We start from the raw sequence: 10,563 nt of genomic DNA, 5'->3' as shown, positions 1-10,563 counted from the left end.
TTCTCTCTTTCATGTCCGTGTAAAGGGAAAGAAGAACAGAGACAGAAAACAGAAAAGCCAGCGGCGATGGTGGTGGCGAGCCCGAGCCCGAGACGGACCGAGAAGGTCATCCAGGCCGCGGAGCTCCCGGCGGTCGACCTCTCGCCGTCGGGGAGATCCGCGGCGCCGCGGCTCATCGTGGAGGCCTGCGAGAGGTACGGCTTCTTCAAGGCGATCAACCACGGCGTCCCCGCCGAGGTGGTGTCGAGGATGGAGGAGGAAAGCGCCGGCTTCTTCGCGAGGCCCGCCTCCGAGAAGCGGCGCGCCGGGCCGGCCGACCCGTTCGGGTACGGCAGCAAGAGCATCGGGTTCAACGGCGACGTCGGGGAGGTGGAGTACCTGCTCCTCGAGTCCGACCCCGCCTACGTGTCGCGAAGGTCCGCCAGCATCTCCGACGACCCCACCCAATTCAGGTACGTTTCCTGGATATTTTGTGCTCCAAAAGCGAATGATTAGTACCACCGATGATCTGTTCTTTAGTCATCGCGTGCATGCGTGCGTTACTTTTCTTTCTTTCGAGCCGCGTTGAACAGTTTGCAAAGATCATTGGTTCTTGAAACCAGATATCTATATAAAGTAAACGCGCGAGTAGCTATTGAAGTAAGCCAAACGGTTTAAATACTCTACGACAATCGCGAGTTAGCTCAAATCATCTGTTTCTTAGGTTAGCCTCGATGCTGTCGATGATTGGTCACCGACGCCGACGCAAAGAGAAGGGTTTTTACGTGGGTGGGTCTGTGGTTTTGTCCAAGATTCCTGCTCGAGGATGGTGCAATCTTTCATTCCCATGCACGCTGATCCATGTGCTAGAGAGAGAGAGTAGAGAGAGAGAGAGGGATTTTGAAGATTAGGAGAACTTGTACGATCTATCTGAACTTCTGAAGCAACTGCATGCAATCGCCTGGTCAAATGGAGGGCTATGAATATCGACCTGATGCACAGTAAAAATGGTTGGAGACTGGTTTTTGCTGGAGGGTTGGTAGCTTTAGTTTAGTTTAGACTGACGGCACAGCTGGGGAAAACAGTAATAGTCAAAGGGACACAGTCCGTACCTGGAGTCCATGACCGGTGTGATGTGTTTAAGATCTCATGTCCTCGAAGTTCAAAGCCAAATCTATTAGGAAAGAATTAGTTGCATATTGGTCCATAATTTTGTTACAGTAAAAGAAAAAAAAAAGCATCTAACCCTAAGTTCGGCGAGTTTGTTCCGCACAAAGCCAACAAGTTGAAAACTATATGTCTTTTAAAAAAATGATTGGTTTTATGTTTCCAAAATGAAATAACAAAAACCCTTTTCGTTTTCATTATCCAAGAAAATATTTCGGCTTAAATTGCTCTTGATAATAAAAGATAATTTTCGCCAACTAGTTTTTTTAAACGATAAACATAATCATATTGAGAAAATATCTTTTCAAAACATCGGTTTTTTGTGGAATATAACGTACCGGCCATTTTTTCTACGATGAGAAAATCCATCTTGGTTAAGATAAATCTTGGCTTGACGAAATTATCTCCCACTTAATTTTGGAGCTTATTGTTTGGTTCAGATGCATTACACCCTTTGTTTGAACAACCGCTTCTTTTTTACTTAGAGAAGACCACTAGCATGCATTTTCACAATTTAACGGGAGCACAAAGTTTGTTTATCTCAAGGATCTAATTAGATGACATGGATAAGCCTGGGTAGCTTTAGCAGTTCTCCTAGAAGATGGGACAAGCTGTCAGAGTTGACGTTTGAAGAGAAGTTCTTTAGGTAGGTTCCACCTTAATCGCAAGAATCTAATTAGATTAATTCATCATTGGAATTCTCAACATCCGTTTGTTTGAAGACTCTACTTGCTTCTTTTCGTTTAAAACATTTACCACTAGTGTCTTTGTTTAACACTCACAGTTGACTTTCAAGGAACACCCCGTCTCCCGATATCTCGAATCTTTTAAGTACTAATTTAAACATCTGAAATCGCATTAAACTCGAAAATTAGAATAATTCTCTTACACTGCACCGAACTAAATGCATCGCTATGCGACGACCGACCGCTCCCATGTATGTATTTCTAAAGTGTTCAACTAGACATCTTCATGTCCAATTTCAGAAGGAAGAGAGAGAGAGGACATAGGCCACTCTCCCTCCAGTCTGGATACAGCAATTAGTAAGGTGCCCAAATTATAAATTTTTTTTTTTGAAAAGAAAGGCTTCAAAATTAGGGAAATTTTGCAAGAATAATGTGAGGGGAAAAATAGAAAAAGAACTAGTGGTTCGAGGACGAGGAGTGACGTGGTGCAATGAACATGAAGTGGCCCCGCCTCCTGCTGCAAGAAAAAGAGAATGGGAGCGAATGACCTTTCGACCAAAGACCAATCACATCACCACCCCCAGATGAAATTTCATACCCAAAAATTAGATAAAAAAATAGGAGACCAATAAATAAATAAATAATAAATAGTGTAGAAGTGACAGGAAACTGAAAACCCCCCTCCTTCCCTTGAGAAAATAGAGTAAAGCATTGGTCACTTTTCCAACCAAATGAAGCAACCCCCAAAAAGAGGAGATTTTTTTTTTAAAAAAAAGGGAATAAAAAATCAGGCATTTAAAATAATATTTTACCTTAGTTATAAAAGAAAATCACGCGGCTCGTTCCAATGTCGGCATATGTGTATTTTAGAAGGTTCTATATATTTTTTATTAGATTTGAAAATAGAAGGTTCTCTAACATTTGGGATGGAAAATGCCTAATGCTCAAATTTCCCACTCTTTTTCTTCACAAAATTGGCAAATTTCCACCCGAATTGTTAGCTCTTTTTTAATTTTTTTAAAATAGCACATAAGCTGATAATTTTATTATTAAATTTTTTTATGTAGAGCTGTGGTCAATGTCAGAGACACATCCATTGAGAGAGTTCAACTTATCAACTTTCTGATGAATTTGTTGTACTTTCCTCTCAATTTTTTTCCCTTTCTTCCCTTTTGGTGACAGCGCTGCTGTGAATGGTTACATAGAAGCGGTTAGGGGCCTGGCCTGTCACATATTGGATCTGATGGCGGAGGGCCTGCGGGCCCCGGACACGTCCGTCTTCAGCAGGCTCGTCCGGGCCCCCGACAGCGACTCGGTCTTCAGGATCAACCACTACCCCCGGTCCGGCGCCGTCCTCCACGGCGAGGTCGGGTTTGGGGAGCACTCCGACCCTCAGATCCTGACCGTCCTCAGATCCACCGACGTGGGCGGCCTCCAGATCTCCCTTGAGGACGGGGTGTGGACCCCGGTGCCCCCTGACCCCGCGGCTTTCTGGATCAACGTGGGTGATGTTTTGCAGGTCTCTCCTTATATCTCTCTTTTTTTGAATATCATCCTGCGAAAGTCTAATTCAAGGAATTAAAGAATTTGTGGACAAGTAACTCAAATATCATGATCCCTAAAAATAGCAAAAAACCCAATTTTCAACACCATCTAAACTGTCGACCCAAAAAAATAAAAAAACACCATCTAAACTAAATAAATTTCATATTTGATCTGTTATATCGGGATTTAGAGTTTCCATCTTGCTTAAAGAACGATGAAGAGGTCAATTTTTCACGTCGTCGGGATTTACCCGCTTATAATGGGTCACCTCGTCGTACATTTAATAGAAATCTAAATGGAATAATCAACAATTACATCTTCAAAGTATTGATCAACGAGCCTCAGAAAATTTTGTAAGGATGCTTTTGTATAATTCTCAATAAAGAAAAACGAAGGAAGGGAAGAAGAAAGGGGGGGCTTCAACTCAATTTGATTGATTGATGGGAGGTAGGGAAGAGGAGAGAATCAGAATCACTGCAGAATGAATCTCAGAGCCTTGCCATGTGGGGGTCCATCCTGTCACAAAAGAGAAAGTACATGGGTCTTTTTTATTAATTACGAGGACTTTTGTGAAAAATTACTAGAAATATTGGGGGGAGAAACTTGAAAAAAGGTGTGTCGAAGGGACTTGCCATTTATGGTTGGCACTGTGTGAGGAGCAACTTCCTAGGAAGATGTTCTGTTTTGAGTCACCCCTTTGGTTCTTTGCTCATGGTAACTTACCCTTTTTGATAAAACTGTCAGAGAAAGCATTTCGTGACCAATTATTCGACCAACACCCATCTGCGGAATTTTCAAGTTGGGTCAGCAACATATTTTTAATTTTTTTTCAATTTCCGACCAACACCCGTGGTAGACGCATGGCTCGTCTTGTCGAATATTTTGTTTTGATACGTAGATATTTAATTGAAAAGACGTATGGAGTTATTAATTGGATCGCGCCATTGATGTATAACTTAATGTCGTAATTTGATTTAGTAATTCACTTTCTTGTAGTATTAACCTTTGGGATTGGGAGTTTATGATTAGGTAAAAGGATAGCTTAGCTTGTCTAGGAACATGGTGAAACTGACATTGGACTTGCTCATCTAAACGTTTCAAGAAATCTTGCAGGAACAAAAATCATTTTTAGCAGGAGTTATGTCCTTTGGTAGATGCCCAATTTGCATTCTTTAACTATTGCATTCTTAGGTTTAACTATTGGCCCGGACGCCCAAACATCAATATATCCTCTAGCGCGCATCATTATCGATCTAACAGACCACGATCCACTATGAGAACAAATTAGATTGAACTTTTGAAAGATTTCCGGGAGTGGTTTTCACTTTTGATTTGCGGCGCACACATTTCGACCCCCAATATTTTTTACTTCAAAATTAAGATCTTGAACCTTTCATTCAAGCTTTTTGATAATTTTTAAAATTTTGCATGTGTGTGTGTACGTATAAATATATATATATATATATATATATATATATATATATATATATATATATATTAGATTTTGGCTTGGTTTATAGATGAAATGTCTCTATTTCTTGACTTAGCTTCTTTTTGTGTTTACTCTTACTTGACTTGTTGCAGGCTATGACGAACGGGAGGTTCTTGAGCGTGAGGCACAGAGCACTGACCAACCCGTTCAAGCCAAGAACGTCCATGGCGTTCTTCGGGGCGCCTCCGCTCCATGCACGGATCGCTCCCCAGCTGGAACTGGTAGCTCCTCGAAGGCCCTGCCTCTACAAGCCCTTCACCTGGGCCGAGTACAAGAAGGCCGTCTACTCCCTCAGGCTCGGGGACACGCGGCTCGACCTCTTCAGAGCTAGCAAAGAAGACGGCATCGATTAGCGAGCAGGTGAAAAGGAGGAGGAGGAGAAGATGGTCTTCTCGTTTTTGCTTTTTTTCTCTCTTTTGTTGTTGGGTCTGTCGTGAAGTGAATTTTGGGTGTGCGGGTTCTTGTCCCCTTCCTCTCTGTTAGCAGCAAGAGAAGCTTCCCGGTGTTAGTGTCTGGATTGGTGTAAGTAAGGGCGAATGAAAGGTATCTTAGGCGATAAATGTTATATTTGGGGGCTTTTATCTATCAACTGATTTATCTCCCTTCGTGTTTGTATCTATCGCATGAGGCAAATTGAGAAAGGTCACGAACACTAGGGTGCCCTTCGCACCGATTTTTCAAAGTCGATATAAAAGAGCTGTGGCTGACGTTTATTTAGCATTAAACGTGACCTGCGATGCAGCTGAAACCATGCAAAATGGTGTGCTGTGGCTAACGTTGATCTAGTATTAAATGTGACCCGCGATGCAGCCGAGATCATGCAAGATGGCGTTTGTTCAAGTACCGATGTTTCTACCAAGTTCTAATGAAGATATACTTTGCAACTTGAATGATACCCATTAGCTTAAGCATATGGATTGAACTTTCTAAAGGTATCATTACGTGTCTGCACTCTACACTGGTTTAGAAATGTGGTGGCGCTTGTGAAAATACAGCCACCTATGACTGATAACTCCTTCTGAACTACAGAGACAATTGCTTCACAACGGTTCAATTAGCCATACAAGTAAATGCTCTACAGCAATGTTGGTTAGAACAAACAGAGGAAATGTCAGCTTCATTCTGATACTTCCCTACCCATTTCGAGTGACATGACATCCATGTTCGTTCGGAAAATGCAGGTCGCTTGATTGTAATTATGTTATCAAGCCGGAGGCGCCTTCTGTTGTCCTTATTATTCGATAAAAGAACACTGCATCAAGTTAAAGACTGAGGTCTAGAGTTGAGCCGCGAACACTTCTTTCGCCCAGATTTACCGAGTGAACAAACACATATCTCCAGAAGCTCGTAATCTTCTTCCCAAAACAACATGGAAGCCAACTCCGGCTTCTCAAGTAGCATTTTCGAGGTTAGAAAACCGGCAATCGTCCATGTTTGGAATAGCCTCGATTGCTTGCCGATGAATCTCCCGCTCCTCGTGTCGTAATATTCAGGCCAATCATCTGCAGAAAGCCTTTTCTCAGCCAAATCGACCGCCTTCTTTGCTAATCCCGGCTTTCCCATCTTGATGCAGGCCAATGTGAACTGAAATAACAAGCAGTAATGATATATACATAGCCATCTTAATTAATTACAGAGCGATCTTATGTTCTTCCCTTAGATTGAAAGAAATATGCCCTTTTTTCCCCTCGAACTGCAAAAGAAAATTTACCTGCCATAGAAGTGTTGGCCAAGATCCGCCGTTGTGGTACGACCATGGGCTGCAAGCAAATGGTGGGAATCAGCATCAGTTATACATTGGACACGGACTGATTGGCGAAAAATGTCAAATAAAGCTATTGAAGAGAGTATTAGACACGAAATGGAATACTGAAAGAGCCTTACGTGTTCTTGGGATCGCTTCCAGTAATTATACGCCACTCTTCAGACTCCAAGGCGGGGTAACAAATCTTTAGAGGCATATGAGCCACAAGATCATCCCATTTGGCTTCAATTAAGTTCAAAATACCCTCGTTCTGCTTCTGGGTACCCAACGAGGAAATGATGGCCCACAGATTTCCAAGTGTGAAGAACCTAAAATCCATATGAGCAGGCTGTAAATTGCCAATGAGATAACCACCCGTCTCCGGAATCCAGTCGACCAGCCAAGACGGGATCTGATCCGGGTAGATATTGAACTTATTTATGGCTTCTGTGGAATACTCCTCTGTATTATATCGGTATATCTCATTGATCTTCTTCATGTCCACCCAATAATATTCTCTTATGTGGAATGAGAGTGCGCTGAGTCGGTTGTTTATGGCAGCCACCAACTTCTTAGTTCCATCATTGACAATGAGAATTTCTCTAGAACAACGTAAAGCCGAGTAAAACAATGCCTGCATATCAGATTCAATCAGCTAATGTTGTATAGAGACGGGAAAGGCTGATGAACAGAAGGTTAAGAAAATAAAGATCAAATGCTGGCCCTAAAACAGTTGTATCATTGTAGCTACCTCATGCCACAATCATGGGTACTGAGCGTACATGCCAAAAAAATTGTGACACAAGACTTTAGAGAATCAGGTCATATTTGGTCATTACACATAAGGAGATATCGGACGCTTTTAAAACTGTCTGCTCTAAAGCAAGAAAATGAGCACATAATCACTAATGTAATAAAAACATTCGGGACATTTCATCTTACTTGAATTTCAAGGGGGTGTCCATGGATTCCCATCCTCCTATCGATCATGCAGGAACCATCGGTGACCAGCAATGTAGGAAACATGTCGAAACCATCAGTTAGACACAAGTTAAGGATCAGTCTTATGCCTGTCTGAACTTCTACTCTCTCTTGCAAAGCATAGTCACCAGTGATCTTTCCGTAAGCTCTCAGCAGTATAATCCACCATAACCCTGCCAGCCGAATATAGTCACATATGGTTCAGATTAATCATGCCAACCATGTCAATAAAATGGAATTATCTTGTAATTCAACTCAGCAACCCCACAAACTCATCTCACAAAATCATTAGCAACAAATCTTCTAATGTTTCGAATGAATCTATCGATATAGATGGATAAACAGAAAGTCTGATACCAGAATCAACTGGAGCAACACGGCCAATGGCTGATTCCCCAAAATCTGGATCTAGAACTTCCTCAGATGCTCCATCACTTCCTTCAAGAGGTACACTACGGACTTTGAAACTAGCTGGCATCAACCCTTGGCCAGGACTATAGCAGTCAACTGTCTTCTCCCAACTCTAACATTAGAGAGAGAGAGAGAGAGAGAGAGAGAGAATTAAACCCAGGAAGGAAAGAAGAGGGGACAAATACTCTGCGAGAGAGCACAAGTCCTCTATGGCAATCTAGTATTATAAATCACTTTCTTGCTGGACAATCTAGTATACTCTTCCATATATTACCTAACCAGGGGTAAAATTATGCGTAAATCAGAATTTGAGTTAATTAAGCGGCTCAAGTGGCTATTTAACATGTATTAAACATGGTTATCAAATATATTGTGTCGGTTTCTTTACACTTTATAATTTTGGGTTCTTGAACAGAGTGAATGGGCATGCTCTTAAGAGCAACCAAAACCAGCCTGCATATACTTTCATGCCTCAGATGGACATGTATCGGTCCTGCATATCATAGATTCAGCAGGAGATAAAAAAACTAGTTTTCTCGCTTCTATAATGTGGAACGAAAAAAAAAAAAACATTTAGAATTTCACACACAAAAATTGCAATAAGAAATGCCAAAGAAGTACAAGCTACTGCAGACATAACGGTACCTGCAATTGCAAGGTGTGAAGCAGAAAGTTCTTGACAATCTCTCCTTCTCCATTAAGCAAAAATGCCAGCGCAGAGGGGACAAAATCACGGATGAAGACCTGATCATAGTTGAGAGCTTGCTTGTCCAAGAGATCGTTAGCCGCGACCGTACCTACAGGGTTCCCACAATAGTTCACTACGGCACTCCGGAGCAACTTCCACGCCTCCTTTTCTATCTCAGACACTTCTCTCTCAACCGTCTTCTCTTGCAACCCTTTCAAACTATCTATATTTACAGTAGAACCATCAGCCTCTATCCTATCGCGATCTTCTTCCTTCGCGATGCCATGATCCGTCTCAATTCTCTCAATCACGAGAGGCTTCACATTCAACCCACCTTGAATGTATATACTCTCGAAGCTCTTCTGATTTACATGAGCTTCGATTGATGTCGAATGGTTCCTAAAATCAGACGCTACGCGGGGTATTACTAAAAGACCCCTCCTACCATTTACCCGACAGCTACCCACCCTAGACTGGCCCCAGCTCGAATCGGAGATACAAAAGGCTCTCCGATCCGGATCCACCGCACACAGATGACCCGAAAACCGGGGCTTACCATAGCCGCGGCGAAACGCGTGCTTGAAGCGTGATTTCGACGAATTGTTGAGACACGGGCTGTTCGACTTCGTGGCCGAGACCCCGAAGATCGAGGAGGATCTGTACCTGATCAGGATTCTACAGCAGGGCTTCACAGCAGAGATCCCAATGGAACTGCTGGTGCTCATCCTGTTCTATATACCACCTGATGTATACTTAAAAGACTAACTATAACCAGGGGGTGATTCTGAACAACACCCAATACAAAGCTCTGCTAAATCTCTAGAAAAGCTAGATGAACAGAGAGATATACAGCGGCTATAACAATTGGAGACTTTGAAGATCTACAGTGACAACAAGTATGGACCAATTGGGCACCACAAAAGAAGAACAGTATAACTTAAGAATTACAGAAGAAAAGAGGAAGAAGAAGAAGAACTAGAACTGATTCGTGACTTACAGTTTCTAGCAAACAGAGGGCGTTGAACGAATGTGTTGGATTTGAAGATTGGTAGATTTCGAGGGAGGGGTTCGAGTTGGCGCATTTATAGAAGAAGAAGGGGAGAGAGGAAAGTTCGTTGACGGTGAAGGTTGGGATTTTTCTTGGAATTTTTTTATTCGGAAGCACGTCGAAATTACTTCCTTGGCCCTTCTTTTCGGCCCCGCACGTGTAAGGTGTTTTTCAAAGGTTGGTGGTGAAATTACTGTTCCGGCCCCGCTCGGGGAAGTGCTGGAGAGGCGGGCGATGCACGGGACATCACGGGCAAATGCGTCAATTGATAATTCCATTTTATGTCCCGTAATTTTCTATTCTAGGAGCTTATACCTTCCGTATTGCCACAACAACCTTCCAAGAAAAGTTCAAATCTCAAAAACGATTTTCTCTTCTTGTCCACGCGCGTACAACTTTTACTTTTCGTCGCATATTTTAAAAGTATTTTCTTTGATACGAATAAATCTCAATAGGATTTTTTTGAAATGTCGCTTCCTCGTATACACAGACGGCGTGTGTACTTTCGCCGGTAAGATTGACGATAAACCATTTGACCACGAAACTAGGAATTTACAAAATTTACTGTCTTGCGAATTGTTCTCTTGAAATCGCGTTTGCATAAAATCACACATTAAAACCCCATGGTATTTCGGGAGTGAAAAAAGAATTTGGTTGCTTCACGCATGTTACAACGTCCGACAAAATTCAACATGGAGGATCAAGCAAGACTACGATAAAATCTTGCTTCATAAAAATCAAAGTTGTTCAAGTATCGACGTCGACAATTAATTAACAGATGGAAACGAAAGCAAAAAAAGATACTCGATAATTAATAGTTGA

At 42.1% G+C, this 10,563-nt stretch overlaps 2 protein-coding genes across 2 annotated transcripts; one reads left to right on the top strand and one right to left on the bottom strand.

The window, feature by feature from the left end:
• LOC115687486 (gibberellin 2-beta-dioxygenase 2-like) lies at positions 1-5,434 on the top strand. The gene is made up of 3 exons (XM_030613075.2): positions 1-452; positions 3,015-3,351; positions 4,962-5,434. Exons 1-3 carry the CDS (start codon positions 67-69, stop codon positions 5,220-5,222), a joined length of 984 nt encoding a protein of 327 aa, XP_030468935.1. The 5' UTR covers positions 1-66; the 3' UTR covers positions 5,223-5,434.
• Positions 5,435-5,746: 312 nt separating this feature from the next.
• LOC115687485 (alkaline/neutral invertase C, mitochondrial) lies at positions 5,747-9,750 on the bottom strand. Its single transcript, XM_030613074.2, has 6 exons — positions 8,651-9,750; positions 7,952-8,117; positions 7,556-7,767; positions 6,754-7,247; positions 6,581-6,629; positions 5,747-6,453 (listed from the first exon to the last, which is right to left on the bottom strand). The coding sequence occupies exons 1-6, from the start codon at positions 9,416-9,418 to the stop codon at positions 6,127-6,129; spliced, it is 2,016 nt and encodes a 671-aa protein (XP_030468934.1). The 5' UTR covers positions 9,419-9,750; the 3' UTR covers positions 5,747-6,126.
• Between the last annotated feature and the right edge of the window lie 813 nt (positions 9,751-10,563).

This window comes from Syzygium oleosum, unplaced genomic scaffold (assembly GCF_021117445.2).
Source record: "Syzygium oleosum isolate NSW1041296 unplaced genomic scaffold, Sole_v2.1 Sole_v2.03, whole genome shotgun sequence".
NCBI lineage: Eukaryota > Viridiplantae > Streptophyta > Magnoliopsida > Myrtales > Myrtaceae > Syzygium > Syzygium oleosum.
The sequence above is the reverse complement of the archived record's forward strand: the minus strand, read 5'-3'. Positions and strand labels throughout refer to the sequence as shown.

What these genes read in the sequence shown, in the direction of transcription:
- LOC115687486 (XM_030613075.2), top strand. Translation starts at nt 67, where the DNA reads ATGGTGGTGGCGAGCCCGAGCCCGAGACGGACCGAGAAGGTCATCCAG. An exon ending in GACGACCCCACCCAATTCAG is followed by an intron (nt 453 to 3,014) that starts GTACGTTTCCTG and finishes TTTTGGTGACAG; the next exon opens with CGCTGCTGTGAATGGTTACA. An exon ending in ACGTGGGTGATGTTTTGCAG is followed by an intron (nt 3,352 to 4,961) that starts GTCTCTCCTTAT and finishes GACTTGTTGCAG; the next exon opens with GCTATGACGAACGGGAGGTT.
- LOC115687485 (XM_030613074.2), bottom strand. Translation starts at nt 9,418, where the DNA reads ATGAGCACCAGCAGTTCCATTGGGATCTCTGCTGTGAAGCCCTGCTGT. An exon ending in GACACCCCCTTGAAATTCAA is followed by an intron (nt 7,248 to 7,555) that starts GTAAGATGAAAT and finishes TCTGATATGCAG; the next exon opens with GCATTGTTTTACTCGGCTTT. An exon ending in GGAAGCGATCCCAAGAACAC is followed by an intron (nt 6,630 to 6,753) that starts GTAAGGCTCTTT and finishes ATTTGCTTGCAG; the next exon opens with CCCATGGTCGTACCACAACG.